General features: G+C 40.1%; 1 protein-coding gene across 2 annotated transcripts in view; it reads left to right on the plus strand.

The window, feature by feature from the left end:
• Window positions 1-969: 969 nt before the first annotated feature.
• SLC9A2 (solute carrier family 9 member A2) overlaps window positions 970-21,486 on the plus strand; it is a 58,541-nt gene continuing 38,024 nt past the window's right edge. The window contains exons 1-2 of one of the 2 annotated variants that reach the window (XM_083362992.1): window positions 970-1,343; window positions 20,089-20,552. In XM_083362992.1, the coding sequence (XP_083219118.1) occupies window positions 1,052-1,343; window positions 20,089-20,552 (756 nt within the window). In that variant the 5' untranslated portion in view covers window positions 970-1,051. Of the gene's footprint in view, window positions 1,344-16,390; window positions 16,475-20,088; window positions 20,553-21,486 lie in introns of those variants that run through there. The other variant, XM_083362993.1, reaches the window with a different exon arrangement.

A 21,486-nucleotide genomic window follows, 5' to 3' on the forward strand; every position in this document is an offset into this window, starting at 1 on the left:
TTACACAGTCCTCAAATCTGCCATGAGAAAGTTGGCTTTCAAATATCTAATTGTGCACTGACATAACATACTGAGTCATGGCTATTATTGGAAGCAGAATCCTATTTCTTCAGAGCACCTCTCTATTGGCAAGGTTAAAGATAGCGATATTATATGAGAATGGATAAACCTTCAGGTTGTTTAATGGCACTTTTCTCACAAGGGATTCTGACCTCTTTCGCAGTTTTTATTCTTACAGGATTTATTTCCAGTTTGCCCGATCTCTTAAGGAGATCCTGTTGGCTTTTCATTCCACTGTGTTCTCCTCGCCTAAACTACCAATATCAGATTCAACAACCGGAGCTGTGAAACCCGGCTGTCCTTGGCGGAGGCTTGTTGACAGCTGACAGGAAAGTTTCCTGAAGTTCAGAAAATCTCCCGCCAGCTTTGATTGCCCTCGCGCTGGTCTCCGCGCTGCTGAGGGCGCGGAAGGGACGAGTCGAGCGACCTGTTCCTCCGCCCAGGCCTTCGGGAGGCGCGCATTGGGGAGAACGGGCCTTTGAGAAAACGGTTGGGCGGACTGCAAAGGGTCTTTCCATGTGGGTGACCTTCAAAGGACTCGAAGCGTTCCTGCCGAAAGAAGACGCGCGGTGTTGCTCGCGTGGGAAACTCTCCCTTTGGGGCTGCCAATCGTTATCCATTGCGGACGCTCATTGCCAGCCTGGCCCGGCACTGCCCTCCTTCCTCTAGCCTGCAGGTGCGTAAATGAGGAAGGAGCGGCTGGTGAGCTCGAGTTCTAGAAGAAGGAGCGAAAGGCGAGCCTCGCAGGAGAGTTCGCAGGTGACCCCACCGGCCGGCCAGGAGGAGATGAAACCCGGAGTGGAAGGTGGAGTAGAGGGCGTTCTTCGCCGGACCGCCTTCCCTCTCCTTCCCCCCCCCACCCCCGCGTGACTTCTGCCTTCCCTGCAGGCGATGAGGGCAGGACCACCATCATGCTGGAATTGAACCGGTTTAGCGCCGGTGTTGCTTCCCTTTTCAGTTGAACGGAGAGTGCCGGTCCCGCAGTCGCTCAATGGGTGCTGCTCGGGGGTCCCCGGGCGGTCCTGGGATTGCCCTCTCGCTGCTCCTGATGGCTGCCTTTGTGCAGTCCGTGGTAGCAGCCGCCGCCGCCTCGGAAAAAGAGCTGAGAGATCCGGCTGTCATGCCATCTATCCATCCCAATCCCAGAGAAGGCACCTTGCAGGTGCCCGCTGAGACCCCTTTCGAGGAGACGAGGCTTCACGTCTTTACCTTGGATTACCCGCACGTGCAAATCCCCTTCGAGATCACCCTCTGGATCCTCCTGGCTTCCTTAGCCAAGATCGGTAAGTGAAAGAGAACAGAAGCCCCTTCGGTTCAAGAACGGCGTTCGGGCGGTGAATGTAGAACGGGTGTTTTGGGGAGAAGGGGTGCAGGTAATAAGATGCTTTTCAGGGATCCATTCTAGGAATTGGGCGTCCAGCATCTTGAGTTTTTAAATCTTTTTCTAAAGCCTAACATTCCTCAGTGGTAAATTGGCATCTTGTCCAACACGGCGAAAGAGATTTGGACGAGAGCTTTGAGAAGTCAGATATCATTGACAAAGTAGAACAGGGCAAATCCAGGTGCTCCCTTTACATGACAAACATTTCCCCCCGGCAGTTCGTTTTGCATAAGCGATCGGTCGGATTCCTCTTATCTCAGAGAAAGCAACAAAGCAGAATGCTAATGATTAGTTAAGGATCGAGTTGGACGACTCCTTCCTAATTTCTTTGGTGGGAAATCAGCTGGCTTTTGCAGGAAGATTTTATCCTTGCGTTCTCTGGGATATTTAGCTTATATCTAGTACTCTAGAAATAAAGAGAATAATTACAGGTATACAGAAAGACAGAGGAAGGAGATTCTTGTGGTCTAAACATGTAAATGCTGTAAATTTACATGTAAATCTCAAATACTTTGTACAGTATACTGCTAGTCCTCAACTTACAACCACAACTGAGCCCAAAATTTCTGTTGTTAAGCGGGAATTTGTTAAGTGACCTTTCCCCCATTTTACGACCTTTCCTGCCTCAGTTGTTAAGTGAATCTCTGCAGTTGATAAATTAGTAACCTGGTTGTTAAATAAATCTAGCTTCCCCATTGACTTTGCTTGTCAGAAGGTTGTAAAAGGTGAATACATGACCTTGGTCCACAGAAAGGGTCATAAATATGAACCAGTTGTCAAGCATCTGAATTTTAATCACATGATCATGGGGATGCTGCAAAGATCATTACTGTGAAAAATGGTCATCACCCACTTTTTTCAGTCCATTGTAACTTTGAATGGTCATTAAACGAACTGTTGTAAGTCGAGGAGTACCTATGTGCAGTAAACCCTCTGTATGCAGTTTTGTGTTTGTGTGTGTGGTCCCATTGTTTCAGATTTGTTCAAAAATTCTAATGTTGATGTATTAAGACCAGTTCTACTTCAGATTTGTATAAATGCTGCTTAATCATACTGGGCTCCCTATAAAAGATCAACAGATAATATCACTCAGCCGGCCTTTGCTTAGATCAGGAAAGCTAAGCAGGTTAGACCTGTTCAGGACTTACATGAGAGACCATCAGGAAATGCTAGTGGCTGAAAACTATGCTAAGAAATTGGGAAGACAATATATCTTGGAAGTATTCAATGGCAACCAACTTCAATATTGTTGACAATCCACATGGATAAGATTGCAATGGCTAGGATTGAATTCAGCTCAAGAATGTGTGCATTCCATTATTCCATTTAAATGTCTAGGACATTGAAACAATAATATCTAGTTATATCCATTTTAAAATACTCTGGTTACCCTGGAACCATGTATTTAGAGATCCTTCATCTTTTGTTTTTGATATACAGTATATGCGTGTGGGGTCCTGAGAGTCCATTCAGAAAGCATCTCATCCCACAAGAAGGTTGCAATTTATTTAGATCTGCCTGGGATGACATTTTTCATTTCTTAAACTCATCAACGAAGAAGAGGCTAGTGATTAAAGCTCATCCATGAAAGCTGTCTTTCATCTTGTCCTGTCTATCCTTTAGAAATACTCTCTAGTAATCAAGATATGCAAGCTTAGTTTTGCTGTTGCTGCATGTTAAAAAAGTGTTATTTGCTTTAGTATTTAAGAGATCATGATAAAGAGGTTGAACTTCTTTGCTCTTGTTCTCTCTCTCTCTCTCCTCCTTCTTTCTCTCTCTCCTCCTTCTTTCTCTCTCCCCACATATATAATGTATGTATTATTATATTTTAGCTGTTTGATTTCTGTATTCAATTTATTTTTAATTTTGTATTCTGCTGTGGAAATCTTGCATGACAGGAAATATATAATTATTTAAAATAACAAATTAATATATGTCACTTCAGCCGTGAAATCTTTTCCTAGAGAAAAGCATAAGGTGGGTCATATATTATAGGATGCATTTTATAAGTTTTGTACTGAAGAGGTAGATAGTAAATTCTGAAATGACTAAAATTTAACAGTGTAAATCTAATTATCAGTAGACAATTAAAGGTATTGCTACCAGATATTGTAGTATTTGGTTTATCGCTTACAGCAAAGTTCATGCCTGCATTAAACAAGGGCCTTGTTTAATGTAAGCATGAGAATATTGAATTAAAATAAAATTTAGGTTCAAAATCTACTGATTTGAATGTTTCCTACAATGTAAAGTTCTTTATGTTTCAGATATCATTAAAACTGGCTTTCAGAAAATTGCCTGTATCAGCCACAGCCCACATTTCTCCTCAATTCAATGGAACCATTTGTTCTGTACCAGCCTAATACCGGCCCTGCAGAAAAGGCAGGGACAACCCCTTTACAAACGGCAAGAGGCTGGAACTAAGCCTGCCAAATTTATTATTTTTTTATTTTTTTATTCCATTTATATCCCGCCCTTCTCCGAAGACTCAGGGCGGCTTACAAGCTTAGCAGTAGCCTTCATTCTATGTATATGCCTGCTTATTAGGGCTTTCACACACACCCCAAGCGGCATTATTACAAAGTCAGCTTAATTGCCCCCAACAATCTGGGTCCTCATTTTACCTACCTCGGAAGGATGGAAGGCTGAGTCAACCTTGAGCCTGGTGGGATGCGAACCTGCACTAATTGCAGGCAGCTGGTGTTACTTAAGGAGGCATTAGCCCACTGCTCCACCAAGGCTCTTAACATAAAACAGAGCAAAACAAGACACAAACCATGAAACAGGAGCTATTCAAATGGTTGACTTCAGCAAACCAGCCCTCCCACACATTCCCCTTTTAAACAGTTCAGGGCATGGCTTCTCTCTGCCTCCTTCTGAGGTGCCCCATTGCCTTCCTCTGTTTACTCCTGATTGACTGCCTCCTGCATTGGGCGTCCTTGAACAGGGCCAGCTGTGGGTCATCTTCATCCACGCTGTCAGGCTCACACAGCTGGGTCTGCGTCGTAACCAGATGGGAGGGGCCTGGCTGAGGGCTCTGTGGAGCCTCAAGGCCATCATCAGCAAGCTCTCCAACACCCTCATCAAGCTCTCCAACACCCCCCTCCTCCTCCTCTGAATCGTCCGACCCAACTGCCGAACCCACAGGCTGACCCTGAATCACAACACCATTTTAACAAACCATAGCATCTAACCAACTTGCCTGGGCCAGAAACCTTACCACGATTATGCCTGGTTAGTATTAGGATATGCCTAATTACTATTAGGGTAAGAGCTTTGTACAGTAGGCTAGTCTGGAAAGGTTTTTTTAAACAAAAACTTCTTTATAGTAGTTTTATAATTGTTAAGGATATTGATGTAGGAAAAGTGCAAGCATAGACAAAGGGCAGAGTCAAGAAAGGAATCAGTCTAGAATCTCTATGTTCTCACAAATGGTCTAAGTCCAACCCCTCTTGAATTCTGTTAACTCTTATCTAGTGCCATTTTTAGTGTTAACCATTAAGCATATTGGAGCTGTGACTAGGGGGGCCTTTGCCCAGGTTCGCCTGGTGTGCCAGTTGCGACCCTATCTAGACCGGGATGCCTTGCGTACAGTCACTCATGTGCTCGTGACTTCTCGTCTAGGCTACTGTAATGCTCTATACATGGGGCTGCCCTTGAAGTCCACTCGGAGGCTCCAACTGGTGCAGAATGCAGCCGCGTGAGTTGTGCTGGGGTTTTCCCGATACTCCCATGTTACACCTTTGCTCCACGAGCTGCATTGGCTGCCGGTTGCCCTCCGGGTGAGATTCAAGGTGTTAGTAATGACTTACAAAGCCCTACATGGCATGGGTCCGGATTACCTACGGCAACACCTGTAGCCGGCGTCAACTTCCCTCCGTCCAGTGCGCTCCCACAGAGAGGGCCTCCTCAGGGTGCCTCCAATCAAAGAATGTCGATTGGTGGCCCGCAGAGGGAGAGCGTTCTCTGTGGGCGCGCCAGACCTATGGAACCGCTTGCCGGTTGAGCTCCGGATGGCACCCGACCTTTGCTCCTTCCGGTGCGATCTAAAAACGTATCTATTTGAGCAGTCTGACCTGGTCTGATGGGTTAGGGTTAGGGTTTTAACACATCTTAATTATTGTTTTAACCTTGGGCATTTATTTTATCGCTTTTAACTTTTGTATCCTGTTTTTGTATTTATTGCCCTGTACACCGCCCTGAGTCCTTCGGGAGAAGGGTGGTATAAAAATATAATAAATAAATAAATAAATAAATAAATAAATAAATAAATAAATAAATAAATAAACTAGATTCTTATTAATAGGCATCAGAGGGCATGACAAGAAACCATGGTTGGAAACTGATAAAAGAGAGAAGCAACCTCAAATTAAGGAGAAACTTCCTGACAGTGAGGACAATTAACCAGTGGAATAGCTTGCCCCCAGAAATTGGAGATTTTTAAAAAAGGCTACTCATATGCTACAAGATAATGAAGAGTAGGATTAGGGATGACATGATAGCAATGTTTCAATATCTTAGGGGTTGCCACAAAGAAGATGAAGTCAAGCTATTCTCCAAAGTACCTGAAGGCAGGACAAGAAGCAATGGATGGAAAGTAATCAAGGAGAGAAGCAACCTAGAACTAAGGAGAAATTTCTTGACAGTTAGAACAATTAATCAGTGGAACAACCTGCCTCCAGAAGTTGTGAATGCTCCAATACTGGAAGTTTTTAAGAAGAGACTGGACAGCCATTTGTCTGAAATGGTATAGGGTTTCTTGCTTGAGCAGGGGGGTGGACTGGATGACCTCCAATGTTCCTTCCATCATCATCATCATCATTAGCATTATTATTATTAGCATTATTAGTATTATTAATACAAATAAAGTGTACAGTAATGGTTAAGTATTACTCTTTGTTCATTCACAGCTGATGAAAGGAAATACTTAACTCTGGTCATTACATTATCTATGCAATTCATTGCTGTACAGTCAACTTTGCTATTTTTAAAGCAGGATTATGTAAATTTATGGAAAATCAATGACTAACAATATTAGCAAAAACATATTTTATTACGGCTATTGGCCAATCAACCAAAATATGCAAAAATATTTTTTTAACTACATGAACAGAGGCAGTAGGTCTTTAAACACCACAAAAATGAATTAAAAAACATGAGTAGGAATGTTGAGGACTTGACATTGTCATCCAGTAAGGCACCAATAGGAATAGTATCCTAGATGAGAAAGACTTTTGGTCTAATCTTACAGGATCCTTTCTTAAAATAAATAATATTGCTAAGTACCATATTTTCTGGCGTATAAGACGACTGGGCGTATAAGGTGACCCCCTACATTTCCTGTTAAATTATAGGGTTTGGGCTATACTCGCCGTATAAGACTACCCCTCTTCCAACGCACACCAAATAAAAATTAAAAAACATCAGATTTGATTTTAATATGGTAATTTTAATTCAAATGTTTATGACATGCAGGTACTTAGTAGGAAAACTGTCACTTATAAGCATAAGGCTGTTTGTCATCAAACATGTAAACATAAAACAGTGCAAGTGGATTAAATATAATAATAATAATAATAATAATAATAATAATAATAATAATAATAATAATAATAATAATAATAATAATAATAATAATAAGTTGGAAGGGACCTTGGAGGTCATCTAGTCCAACCCCCTGCTAAGGCAGGAAACCCTATACCATTTCAGACAAATGGCTGTCCAGTCTCTTCTTAAAAACTTCCAGTGTTGGAGCATTCACCACTTCTGGAGGTAGGTTGTTCCACTGGTTAATTGTTCTAACTGTCAGGAGGTTTCTCCTTAGTTCTAGGTTGCTTCTCTCCTTGACTAGTTTCCATCCATTGCTTCTTGTCCTGCTTTCAGGTGCTTTGGAGAATAGATTGGCTCCCTCTTCTTTGTGGCAGCCCCTGAGATATTGGAACACTGTTATCATGTCACCCCTCACCCTTCTCTTCATTAAACTACACATACCCAATTCCAGCAACCGTTTCGTATTTTCCTAATTCCCTTTTTCACTTTTCCTAATTCACTCTAAAGCTTTCCCTGCGCAGAGCCTTAAGTAACACCAGCTGCCTGCAATTAGTGCAGGTTCTCATCCCACCAGGCTCAAGGTTGAGTCAGCCTTCCATCCTTCCGAGGTAGGTAAAATGAGGACTCAGATTGTTGGGAGCAATAAGCTGACTTTGTAATAATGCTGCTTGTGTGTGTGTGTGTGTGTGTTTGAAAGCTCTAATAAGCAGGCATATACATAGAATGAAGGCTATTGCTAAGCACATTGATTTGTGCTTTAAATTGTAAGCTGCCCTGAGTCTTCGGAGAAGGGCGGGATATAAATGGGATTTAAAAAAAAGACCAAATGGGAGATCCGCTCCAGATTTTCCAGCCAGCCCGCCCAGTTCCTGAGTCAAATGTGTCCTTAGAGCTAAGCAGCTGCTCTGGCTACACCTGCCTTTCAAGTTGCTCTTGCATTCCCCACCTGCCTACAGCTGCTCTTCAACTTTAGAAGGAAAGACGCCCAGACCCCAGCCTGTAAAAAATCGCAGACTGCAGCTTCTACTCCAATTGGTCCCGCTTTCCCTGCGCAGACTAAATGGAAGATCCAGGTTTTCCAGCCAGCCCTGTCCCTAAAGTTTCAGCACCTGGCGTATAAGACGACCCCTGACTTTTGAGAAGATTTTCATGGGTTAAAAAGTCGTCTTATACGCCGGAAACTATGGTATTGTGCTGGTTATTGACTGCAATAAAGTTCAAATTTCATAAATCTAACCATGCCATTTAAAACACGCTTGCTACTTTTAGGGGTTTTTTTGAAAAAATTCTGAATCATCTAATAAATCCTACATTCAGAAGGACACTGTTAACCCTGCAAGGCAGTCCAGAGAAGAAGCACAACCAGGTGTACTAGCTCTATATTTATTGTAAAGCCACTATAACAAAATCATGCAAGACTGAAAGTATTTCTCCCCTCCTTTTATTCTCTGGAAAGGATCTCTTTTGAAACATTTCCCATACCTTCTCTCCTTCTGTGGGCATAGATAACTTTTACACACTGGTGGTTCAGCCTGTGGCTCTCTCTTCTGTCCCCCAAGGTGATTCATACATACTGTTACAGGCATTATTAACCTTACCTATTTTGATGTCCTTACCTTTATGACATCAGTCACAGGAAGGTCAAGAAAATTCTCAAAGTGAACACATTATGCACATGAGATGCCTTGTTTATATTTAATTTTATGCAGACTTGTAACTGACATACTGTATATTCTGACTCCCAAGAATATGTCTTTCTGACTTATATTCTATCAATCCTAGTTGCTCAGATTTATTCTGTTTGAAATAACTAGGTTCAGATAAGAACCCATATATCTTTGTCATAAATGTGGCAAAGTTTTGTCTTATGGCTAGTAAATTATGAAAACATGACAAATTAATACCTGAGTACTTGTGCTCTTCAGCACACATGATGACCCTTGTTACTTGTGTTAAAGTAAGCTGCAGGTAGTTTACTATTTTTATATTTTTACAATGATCTGCACTGCACTACACTGAAGTTGATCTGATCTATCTATGGTTCATCAAAATAAAAATGAATACAGATATACAGATAAGTAGGTTTCTCATCTGATCAAAAATACCGCTAGAGTGTATCAGAGTTCAGGTATGAAAAAGTTTGACATGTCAAACTTGCGACGTCATGTGATGTTGCGCAATGTGTTGGAGCCTTTTCGCCATTGCCAGCAATGGGGTGGGCGTGGCTTCTGGATGACGCATCCGGCCCATGGGGTGACAGTTTAACACCCTTGCTCTGGACCATTAATTAGTGTTAATTATCAGGAAGTAAATGCAGTAAACTCATTTCAAAAGTTAATTGTAGATATACAAACAATAATATAAAAATTAGTCTACTTTTACTACAAGAGACAAGTACAATATTATTATTATTATTATTATTAATAATAATAATAATAATAATAATAATAATAATAATAATAATAATAATAATAATAATAATTTGGAAGGGACCTTGGAGGTCATCTAGTCCAACCTCCTGCTCAGGCAGGAAACCCTATACCATTTCAGACAAATGGCTGTCCAGTCTCTTCTTAAAAACTTCCAGTGTTGGAGCATTCACCACTTCTCGAGGCAGGTTGTTACACTGGTTGATTGTTCTAACTGTCAGGAAGTTTTTCCTTAGTTCTAGGTTGCTTCTCTCCTTGACTAGTTTCCATCTGTTGCTTCTTGTCCTGCTTTCAGGTGCTTTGGAGAATAGCTTGAGTCCCTCCTCTTTGTGGCAGCCCCTGAGATATTGGAAGAATGCTATCATGTCACCCCTCACCCTTCTCTTCGTTAAACTACACATACCCAATTCCAGCAACTGTTCCCTCTGTGTTTTAGCCTCCAGTCCCCTAATCATCTTTGTTGCTCTGTACTCTTTCTAGAGTCTCAACATCTTTTTACATCGTGGTGACCAAAACTGGATGCAGTATTCCAGGTTTGGCCTTACCAAGGCATTGTAAAGTGGTATTAATACTTCACTTGATCTTGATTCTATCCCTCTGTTAATGCAGCCTAGCACTGTGTTGGCTTTTTTGGCAGCTACAGCACACTGCTGGCTCATATTGAAGTGATTGTCCACTAGGACTCTGAGTTCCCTTTCACAGTTACTACTATTGAGCAAGATACCACCTGTACTATACCTGTGCATTTGATTTTTCCTGCCTAAATGTAAAACCTTACTTTTTTCACCCTTGAATTTCATTTTGTTAGATAGCGCCCAGTGTTCGAGTCTGTCCAGATCCTCCTGTATCTTAAGCCTATCTTCTAGAGTATTGGTTATTCCTGCCAGCTTGGTATTGTCTGCAAATTTGATGAGTTCCCCATCTATCCCCTCATCCAAATCGTTGATGAAGATGTTGAAGAGCACTGGGCCCAGAACAGAGCCCTGGGGCACCCCACTACACACTTCCTTCCATGTAGATGCGGTTCCATTGAGGACCACACGCTGAGTACGGCCTGTCAGCCAGCTACGAATCCGTCTGGTGGTGATGCTATCTAACCCACATTTTTCTATCTTACCAAGTAGTAGGTTGTGATCTACTTTATCAAATGCCTTACTGAAGTCCAAGTAAATTATATCTACAGCATTCCTCTGAACCACTAATTTTGTCACTTGGTCAAAGAATGCAATAAGATTTGTCTAGCATGATCTGTTTTTGACAAACCCATGTTGGCTTTTAGTGATGACTTTGTTTGCATCAGGTGTTCTCTGATTTGTTGTTTGATTATCTTTTCCAGAATCTTCCCAGGTATTGAGGTCAGGTTGATAGGTCTGTAGTTTCCTGGGTTTATTCCCCCCCCTTTTTTTTTGAAGATGGGAACTACATCAGCTCTCTTCCAGTCCTCTGGTAGTTCCCCAGTGCTCCAGGATCTTTGAAAAATGTAGTTCAGTGGTTCTGAGATCACGTCTGCCAGTTCCTTGAGAACCTTGGGGTGTAATCCATCTGGTCCTGGTGATTTGAACTCGTCTAGGTTGGACAGGTGCTCACTTATCATTTTCTTGCCTATCTTAACTTGCGTTTCTATTCTGTTTTTTATGGCACTGTTTTTGGTAAGTTGGACTGTTCTTTCCCTTTGTGTAAAGACAGATGCAAAAAACAAGTTAAATAGTTCTGCTTTCTCCCTGTTGCTTGTCACCTTCTTGCCACTTTCCCCCACTAATGGACCAATCATTTCCTTAACTTTTTTCTTGTTTTTTATATGTTGAAAGAAGTTTTTTTTGTTATTTTTGACCTTGGTCGCAAGCCTTCATTCATTTTGAGCCTTAGCTTCCCTCACTTCATCTTTGCAGGCACGGGCTGTTTGTTGATATTCTGCCTTAGTTATGTGCCCCTCTTTCCACTTCTTATACTTTCCACTTCTTATACATACTGTAAGTGCTATGTTCCTAGCATTTATGAAAGCTGTAAAATTTGAAATTTTAAAAAAATTCAGTCATAAATGGAAAAAAAGATTTGAGTGAATCATTTTAGTATATATTTCAGTAGATTGAAAAGTAATGGTATGAATTACAACTTAGCTGTGAACTATAATAAAGAACTACAGTTCCTGGTTCTCTCCCATTTAATTGCAAGTTGTGTAATTAAACGGCTTACAGTAAGTGTGGAAGATGTGAAGCAATGGGATAAATACGATTGATCTCTGTATGGAAGGTGACTCTATGCCTGTGGCAAACCATGTCAAAATAGCAAAAATAAAATAAGTTACAGAGGTGTGTGAAACTCAGCAAATAATAAAAAATAATCAGTTGCAATGGACTTCTAAACTTATTTACTGAGACATAAATCAATTTCCTCTTCCAAGTCAGTGGTCTTATGAATGCAAAATGTATTTTCTACAAATAATATTTTTGTTATTGAGTCACCAAAAATATTTATCAAAATTTAAACTTCATTTTGATATCATAGCTTAGCTCTGAAATGTATGAAAGGAATATTTACCAGCCTTCTGTAATTTTAATGTTCTCTAAATGTGTTGTCCCTGAATTCTCAGGAAGAGCAGTGCTGATTGAGAATTTCACAATCTGGACATCACTCACATAATACAAGATTTGCATAATGCATAATGAGAGCATTTGCATCTCATACATTTTGTCTTGAGGTGTTTCAGAAGAAGTATAAGAACAGCAACATTTGTATAATTTAAAATTTAATCAAATCTGCTGCCTGTTCATTTCAAATTAATAGATGTTCAATATTGTAAAATTTAGTACTGTAATCTAACACATGTGGTTTATATACATTTTCCAATCTTTCAAGCAAAATTCAGTTCTTGTAATTCTGAAATGACTCTTGGTGGTAAATGCTATTTTCATACATTTAATCTATTTTCATCTTGATTAAAGTACCTAAAGCTTGGTTAATGGGTTTGCCATGATTTCAGTACCAACTTCTTTTTTTATTACACTCTTTGTTTTGTTTGTGATACCAAAGATCATAATGGTTTATTCATTAGTTTGTGATTTTTAAGTTGACATGTGGATTTTAGAGTTAATAATCTAGATTGATTTTGTTAAAGTTTTATTAATTTTTAAGAATTAATAAAATTTTGTCTTTAGTGTTTAGTAAAAAACATGTTGTCTGGGTTCAAATATTTAATATTAACTTTTTCAGTATAAATCTGTTCAATACTACACAATCCAGTATTTTTTCCCTGATCTTCCTTTCTGTTCCATATTTTTTCCATTTTCCCTTCGTTACACCATTACAATTTTTGATACTGTTAATGTATGTTGTTGTTGTTAGCTGAGAGGTCGTATCCGACCCATCGCGACCCTATGGACAACGTTCCTCCAGGCCTTCCTGTCCTCTACCATCTTCTGGAGTCCATTTAAGCTCACGCCTAGTGCTTCAGTAACTCCATCCAGCCACCTCATTCTCTATCGTCCCCTTCTTCTATTGTCCTCAATATTTCCCAGCATTAGGCTCTTTTCCAGTGAGTCCTTCCTTCTCATTAGGTGGCCAAAGTATTTGAGTTTTAGCTTCAGGATCTGGCCTTCTAAAGAGCAGTCAGGGTTGATCTCCTCTAGGACTGACCGGTTTGATCGCCTTGCAGTCCAAGGAACTCGCAGGAGTCTTCTCCAGCACCATAGTTCAAAGGCTTCAATTCTTTGGCGCTCAGCCTTTCTTATGGTCCAGCTTTCACTGCCATACATTGCAACTGGGAAGACCATAGCCTTGACTATACGCACTTTTGTTGACAGGGTGATGTCTCTGCTTTTTAGTGTGCTGTCTAGATTTGCCATGGCTTTCCTCCCGAGGAGCAAGCGTCTTTTAATTTCTTGGCTGCAGTCCCCGTCTGCAGTGATCTTGGAGCCCAGGAAAATAAAATCTGTCACTACCTCCATTTCTTCCCCATCTATTTGCCAGGAATTGAGAGGGCCAGATGCCATGATCTTGGTTTTCTTAATGTTTAGTTTCAACCCAAGTTTTGCACTCTCCTTCTTCACCCACATCAAGAGGCTCTTTAGTTCTTCTTCACTTTCTGCCATTAGAGTGGTATCATCTGCATATCTTAGGTTGTTGATATTTCTTCTGGCAATCTTAATTCCAACTTTTGATTCATCTAGCCCTGCCTTTCTCATGATGTGCTCTGCATATAAGTTAAATAGGCAAGGCGACAGTATACAGTTTAACAACAGTATCAATTCATAAATCAATAATGTCAATTCATTAATCAAAATCCTGTTTTTGTACTCTTGTTAAGTTTGATTTCCCATCAGTATTTGAAATATCTTTATCGGTTATGATTTCCTCAATATTAAACATTTATATAGCTGAAAATTTTATTCAAATGAATGCTTCTATCTTCATATTTCCCACATCAAAAAAGAAAAAAAATTGCTATCTTAATTCTAAATTCTATCTTTCATTATAAAAGCCTAATTATATCTAAATGTCTTCTGTTTTTTTAATCTTATTCAAAGAAGTATTTAAACTTATAATGCTCCCTCTAAAAGGTCAAATCTTCTGTTGTTTAAATCTGACTGTCACTTTCTTTCTTTGCCAAGTAGCTTTCTAAGCCAGGACAATTAGATCGCTTAGGGGTTTTCTTTCTATTTTTGTAACAATTGCTTGGCATGAGGAAGACAATTTAGGTATGGTATTTTTTTTTTGGGGGGGGAAGGAATTCCACTCATTTATATATTTGTTAAACAACTCTCAGTTCCTTTCTCCCTCCATTTCTCTTTTCATTTCCTGTCTCCCAACTTGTGACATTTCCCTTAACAGCTCTATATTCCCCTTTTAAACATCTTTTCCCTTGCCATTAGATATATTTTGCAGACCTAAGGGGTGAAAGGTCTTTTCATTTTCATTGTTATAGCTAAGTCTTGCAGTTCTTTTATCTGTTCCATCTCTAAATCCATTTCCTCTATTTTGTCTTCTGATTTCTGGATTATTTGTTCATACTTTGTGGTCGCTATCTGGGAGTTTTCTAGTTGTAGATTTAACTTGGAGATTTACTCATTTAGATTTTCTAAATTGTTTTTAGTCTCATTATGATTTCTTATTATATCCTCTTTGCATTCAACAATTGTTTGGTGAATTAGTTGTAGCATAGAATATATTTCTTTCTGAAAGGTGTTTGTTTTTTCTTGAGGTATCCTTCCTGGAGATTAGTTTTCTGGTCTTTATATGTATCCTTTATCAACCAATAGATTCCAAAATATAGGTTCAGTTCTGAAAGCAATATTTTATAGTACTACAAAGTTGAACCCAAAAACTAAATTCCTCTCCCCTGGATACAAAGAGTACAATTCCCACCTCCAATAACCAGCCATAAATCACATTCTCCAATTAGCTTGAAGTGCGGGTTTTCTCCCCAGCTCCCCAGCCTGCCAAACGTTATCAGCTCTGGACCCAGTTTGTCCTTGCATTCCCACAGCAGAGTTATTATTATGGCTAACTGAACTCTCATCCCAATCCCCCCTCCCAGCACCAACTGATTCTAAAAGCATAGATAAAATGGCTGCATTTTCATCTGTTGTTAAAGCAAGATCATCCGATGTAAGCACCGTTGACAGTCAGTTAACTTCCTGGAGGTGTAGGCACAGGGTTGTAGGTCTCCTCTTCAATTTCTTTGCAGAAGGACGGCTCCCACTGTGACATCACATGCATCAGCCTGAATTATGAACTGCTCATCAGGATCAAGGTGTTTGAGAAGAGGTTCAGCAGCAAATAGTCTTTTTAGGTTTTCAAAATTCCATAGACCATGGCAGGGCTTACAGGGTCAAGGTTCCCGCTCCCTTTCCAGTTTTCAGTAGAGCAGTAATCGGTAGAGCTATTGTAGCAAAAGAGAGAATGTATTGCTGATAAAAGTTTGCGAACCCCAGGAAGCTTTGAAGCTGCTTGCGAGTTCGTGGGGGCTGCCATTCCAGCACCGCTTTGACTTTGGCTTGGTCCATTTCCACCCCTTCAGTGGAGATTCTTTAACCAAGGTAGTTGAGGTGCATTCACATTTTTAAAGTTTAGCATACAGTTTTGCTTTCAGTAATTTTTTTAGTACTTTGCATACTAATCTGATGTGCTCCGCCATAGTCTCTGTATAAATAAGGCTGCCCTCGAGATAGACTAGGATTCCTTTATACAGGTGATATGCAGAACTTGATTGAGCAATTGCATGAACACAGCAGGGGCCCCTTGGAGGCCAAAAGGCATAACTTTGAACTGAAAGCTTCAAAGAGGGCTGTTGAAAGCTGTTTTCCATTCATCCCCCTCTTTAATTCCTACCTGGTAATAAGCCTCTCTTAAGTCCAATTTTGTGAAAAAATTTCCCTTTGCCAAATGGGCCAACATGTCTTTCATCGGGGGAGGGGGTACATATTCTCCACACTGACTGCATTTAACCCTTTAAAATCCATACACAGTCTCAGAAATCCATTTTTCTTCTCCTTAATCCGTACGGGGATAGCCATGCATGACTTTGTGGGTTGAATGAAACCCCTGGCCAGATTCTTGTCAATGTACTCCCTCATTTCTTTTAACTCTTTGGGTGTCATTGAATACATTTTTGGCTTAGGGAGTTTGGCACCTGGTAGGATTTCAATTGCACAGTTGCCTGGTGTGTGTGTGTGTGGGGGGGAAAGGATGTCACATTCCTTTTCACTGAAAGATTCCTCTAAATCTTGGTACTCACTTGGTATAAGTTGGGTCCCTGCACAGAACATGGCTTTCTCTTTGTCTTTGTGGTGGTGGCAGGTGTACTCTTGGCTTGGAGAAATGGAACTGGACAATCAGCAGCTCGGTCTCCTAGTTGGCCACACCTGAAGCACTTGATCGGGGTCCCTGCTGAGGGCCAAAGGGAACTGGTGGCTGCAGTAGCTTGGGGGCATCAGATCACTTGTCATCTCTCCTGGACCCGCCTCGGTCTGAGCTCAGAGGTGGTGGGCCTCTGGTGGCAATCCAGTTCTATGTCTAAGGTTATAGCCACGTGGTACCATTCATCAGGAACGCCTCGGTAGGTGCACACCTGAAACAAATCACAGTCTAGTTCTGCTTTGAAGTGGCAGATCAGCAATGGCTCTGGCCACTGTCTGAGCCTGCCAGCCATCTTTGGGAACTCTTGAACATAGTCCTTGGTTGGTCTCCCTCTCTACTTCAGGTTATGGATGTCCTTCTCAGCTTGCAAAACTAGGGACTCATCTTCAAACCTGGCTCTCAGTTCACCCATAAATAGATTAATGTTCCACAGTTCTAGTGCTTGTGCATCATACAGGGTGGTCACCCACTCAGCTGCTTGCCCCTCTAGGTTGGCTGTCATGGCATTCATCATCCAGGCCCCATTGGGGCAGGCAGGAGCGTAGTGGTTCAGGTTAGCCCACCCTTGGTTCAGTAAAAAAGACAGCTTAGGACCTCCATAAAATTTGGATTTGATAGGAGGTGGGTCTCCAGGCTGTTGTCCCCAGTAGGCTTGTTGCATACCCGGTTGTTGGTGCTGGAGTTGGGGGAGAGCTATATCATGAAATGCTCTCAGCTGGGCTCCAGAACTTATAGGATGGGGCTACGCTGGTGCACTGGACTCAATGCCGAGACTGGCTGGGGTAGCGGTGAAGCAGCCCAAGCCATCGTGACTTAGTGCGGGCTTTGCCAGGGAGGTAGGAGCATTGAGGAGCTCCTGTGGTCTTGTCCACTGGAGATCAGGTGGTGAGCAGTCAGCTCCACAACTCCCACTTCGAGTCAGTTGGACTCCTCTCCCAACCTCTTGATGGAGTGGCCATGGAGGTCAGTCAGGTACTTCCACTCCCCTGATTCATCCCAGCCAGCTGGCCACTTCACCTTTCTCAGTGCAGGTGAACGAAGGCCATGGGACGAAATCAGTGGGAGCTCTACCTCAGCAACTCCAGGAGCAGGAGCCCCACTCTTTGCCTGGGCGGTAGCCTGCGTTCTGGTTACTGTTGTTGCACTGGGGCCAGATGACAACTCTCCTCTCCATTTCTTCCCTGAGTCTTTGTCATCCTCCTACAGAGTTAGATAGGTGACTGGGACTCAGGACCCCAAGTATAAAATTTTAAGGAGTTTTAAAATTCTGATAGATGAGACCAACTAAAACAGAACTCTGAGGCTTGATGTTTCTTTTAAGAACATGTTTATTGGCTACAAAGTTGGCACTGTTAAAAGTGAAACCAAGACTAAAGTTCCCTCCAAAAAGTTACAGTATACGAAGTTAAATTTCCCACACTATTACTATGTAATCATCTACATTTCCCAATAGAATAGTTTGGGGTGCTTTCTAACAGAAAGCCCAGCCTCCCAGTCTAACAAACAAAAATGGCCTTGGTTCCCATGGGATAGAGAATTCTTTAAGGTAGCAGAAAAATTCCACCACCACGCCCCCCCCCCCACAATTCTGGTGGCAATTGAAAACGAGTCAAATGGCTTCATTCAGCTTCATTGCAGAGTTGTCTTCTGGATTTTAAGCCTTTACAAGCTATGTCCACCTCCTGAAGACCTTTCAAAATCCAGCACTGACAAACCTCTGAAACTGGAGCAGTGACTTAGTGCGGGCTCAGAAATCAACAAAGAAGGAGAAATTTGGGGTTATGCTTTATCATAGAGCTCACAAATAGCTAGATTTAAAGCTAAAATTTATTCTGCTGACTCAGGTATATAATGCCACATAGCAAGCAAGTGCCTGAATCATTCCATGCCATGACCTCAGAAAATTTCATGGGCTGCCTTCCCAAGAGCTTTGTAGAAGGGCCCTCAGACAATTAATGAGAGTTCAGACAGCCAACAGTAGACAAGTTAGTCTTTGTTTAGATTTATCTGTAAGATACAATTCTCTGCAACAGCCAATTTCATAGGCTATATTACAAGAGTTTGATTTTTGATCTTTTTAAAAGTAAATGTATAGTTGAAACCAGACATTTTCCTTTGTGGTTAATATACAAACAGATTCAAAGATCTTTTGGAATTTCATTTTTATCTATGACAACAATGGCAAGAATCTTATATGCACAAAAATGTAAAGACTTAGAAATACCTACAATGGAAGAATGGATGGTTAAGCTTATAAAATTTATGCAAATGGTGAAATTGACAGCTTTGACTAAATATAAGATTTGACTAATTTTATAACCTACCTGGAGACCACTTTTGGACTTTTTGTGAGAATATGAAGGAAATGAAATTGTGATTTTGGAATTTGATCATAGAATTAAATCGGATTTTAGAAATAATGTGGAATATTGGTAATTTTAAAGTAAGAGTTTGATGTATTTTTTATCTATATCTGTACCAAAAAAGTAGGAAGTTATTCTTTTTCTGTTTTTTTACTTTTTCATTCCTTTTCCTCTGCACTTTTATCTGGATTTTTCTTTGACTTTTCTCTATCTTTTAATTCTTTTTTCTTGTCTATTTTTATTCATTCCTCTGATTTGAATACATTCATAGTCAAAAAGCCCCATATTACTTCCAGGAACTACAAAGTACTGCCTGAAATACCTGTGGATCTTGTTCCATCCACTGATAAGGCTGACATCTTGTGTAAGATGTAGACTGTGACTTCTCTTTTCCCTCTGATTATATTATTCTAGATAGTTTCCTCAACCTGCCAAAGCAAAAGTAGACAGTTTCAAAGGCTGTAGTGAAAAGTGAGACTCTTTGTGTGCGAATGGGCACATCCACTGAATAGAATGCTACCTGGTTCACACCTGCTGAAGAAACAGACTTATTCAGGATGTGCCAAAGGTGCTTTTTCAAAAGGCAAATGGATTTTGTTTTTCTTTGAAGACATTTCAGAACTGAAGAAGCTTCTTGGATGAGAAGCAAAACATCTTCAAGGAAAAACAAAATCCAGTTGCCTTTTGAAAAAGCACCTTTGGGAAAACCACGAACTGGATTGCTAAGAATCTCCATAAACTCAGATAGACCCAGATTCAGGGTCCAATCACTGTGAAGGACTCCAAATGAAATCATGGGAATATCCATCTAGGCTTTTTGCAAAAAATGCCTTTTCTTTTGTCTGGGATGCTCTTTTGAACTTCCCAGGCTAGTCTGCAACTCTAGTATGTAGAATTTTCACTCCAAAGAATGAACCATTTCATCGAACTTTTAATCTGATTTTGATACTTACAAAACGCTGTATCTCTCAGCTAAAAACCTTAAAGCACCACCCTTTTAAGGAAACTTTTGTAAAACTACAAGATTAATTAAAGTCTGAATTAATCATTTTATCTAAGCAATTTTAAAGCTTTGGTATCAAGTAATGAAAAATAAAGTTATCGCATGAGTTTCAAACTGGTTATATCTAAAAATAATAAAGGCAGGGTATAAATAAAATAAAATAAAATGAATAAATATTGCCTAACAGTCTAATTTTTTCCTGCAGATTTTGCTCATAGAAATTTTATAGTTTGACTGTTTGGTTTTATGGCACTTGTAATAAATGAAGAGTATGTGTGCTAACTGATTTCTTTTTTCTTTTGAGGGTCTAATTGTAAGCTTATAAAATGCATGAGAGGGTATAGTTTTAATACAAAAATAAATAAAATTAACATTTTAAGTAAAATATCATAAGGGTTTTTGTCACAAAATAATATTTCTTCTCTTTCTTTCTCCATTAATTTAAAGGTTTTCATCTCTACCACAAATTGCCCCAGATAGTTCCAGAAAGTTGTCTCCTTATTGTGATTGGACTGATTTTAGGTGGAATTGTATTTGGGGTACAGGAAAAATCTCCACCAGTGATGAAGAGTGATGTTTTTTTCTTATATCTTCTTCCTCCAATTGTCCTTGATGCTGGTTATTTTATGCCAACACGCCTCTTCTTTGAGAACTTTGGCACCATTTTTTGGTATGCTGTTGTGGGCACACTCTGGAATTCTTTTGGCATTGGCATTTCCCTCTTTGCCATTTGCCAGATTGAGGCCTTTGGTCTGAGTGACATCACTCTACTGCAGAGCCTGCTTTTTGGGAGTTTGATTTCAGCCGTGGATCCTGTGGCTGTGCTGGCTGTCTTTGAAAATATTCATGTCAACGAGCAACTGTACATCTTAGTTTTTGGAGAATCTCTCTTGAATGATGCTGTAACTGTGGTAAGTCACATATCTATGAATGCAGGCAGACAAAACATTTGCAGTTCTTTATGCAATAAAACCAGGAAAAAGGCAAAACTAGGTACCTTTTATAAAGTTCCAGAAATACAGGGCCACATTCTCTAATTAACCAGCATCCTTTAACTGATGAGTAACATTAGAATGATACTCTATAACAGTTCGACTGGGGTCAAGAGAAATCTAGTTATTCCCTGATTTTAGGAATGGTATCGCACATCCTGCCATACACATAGATTTCAAAATGCATTTTATCAGATATATTGTTGTGCTAACAAGAAAGAAATGCATTTTAATTTCATCCAGGATACGGTGGTATTCATCTTACAGGAAGTAAAATAGAAAAATAAAAACATTTATTAGTTAACTGGATAAAATCTCTGAGGGCATCAGAATGTGTAAATCATTTCCAATAAAAGCTATAACCACCTTTGAAATACTTCCTGGTATGAATGGTAATTCTATTTTGCAAACAACAACATAAACTTGTAAAGATCTGAACCAATTTGTAGCTCAGAGACTCTGACTTTCACTCTTTCGCTGTTAAATCAAATGTGAAAATACTGTAACACCCCATTAATGAGTTCTGCTGATTCTGACCTCAGTCCCTGCATTTGGAAGGGGAGTTTGAATTCTGTTTTGCAAAGGAATAGATAGTTGGTTAATTATCCTGTCCTTCTGGCAAAACATGTTTGATCAGTTATTTGATAGATAAAAGATGTTACACATAACTCATTGAATGAATTGCTATTAATATTTTAAACATTCTGCTAAACTTTTAACAGATATAAACATACTTTTTGTCATCATATATTGTAATTCATATAATTTGTACTCATTCTTTTTCCTTCTAAATCACAAGAACACATATTTCACTTCACTAATTGTCTTAGCTAATGAACTAAACAGATATATA

This window comes from Vipera ursinii, assembly GCF_947247035.1.
Source record: "Vipera ursinii genome assembly, chromosome: 4".
Taxonomy (NCBI): Eukaryota; Metazoa; Chordata; class Lepidosauria; order Squamata; family Viperidae; genus Vipera; species Vipera ursinii.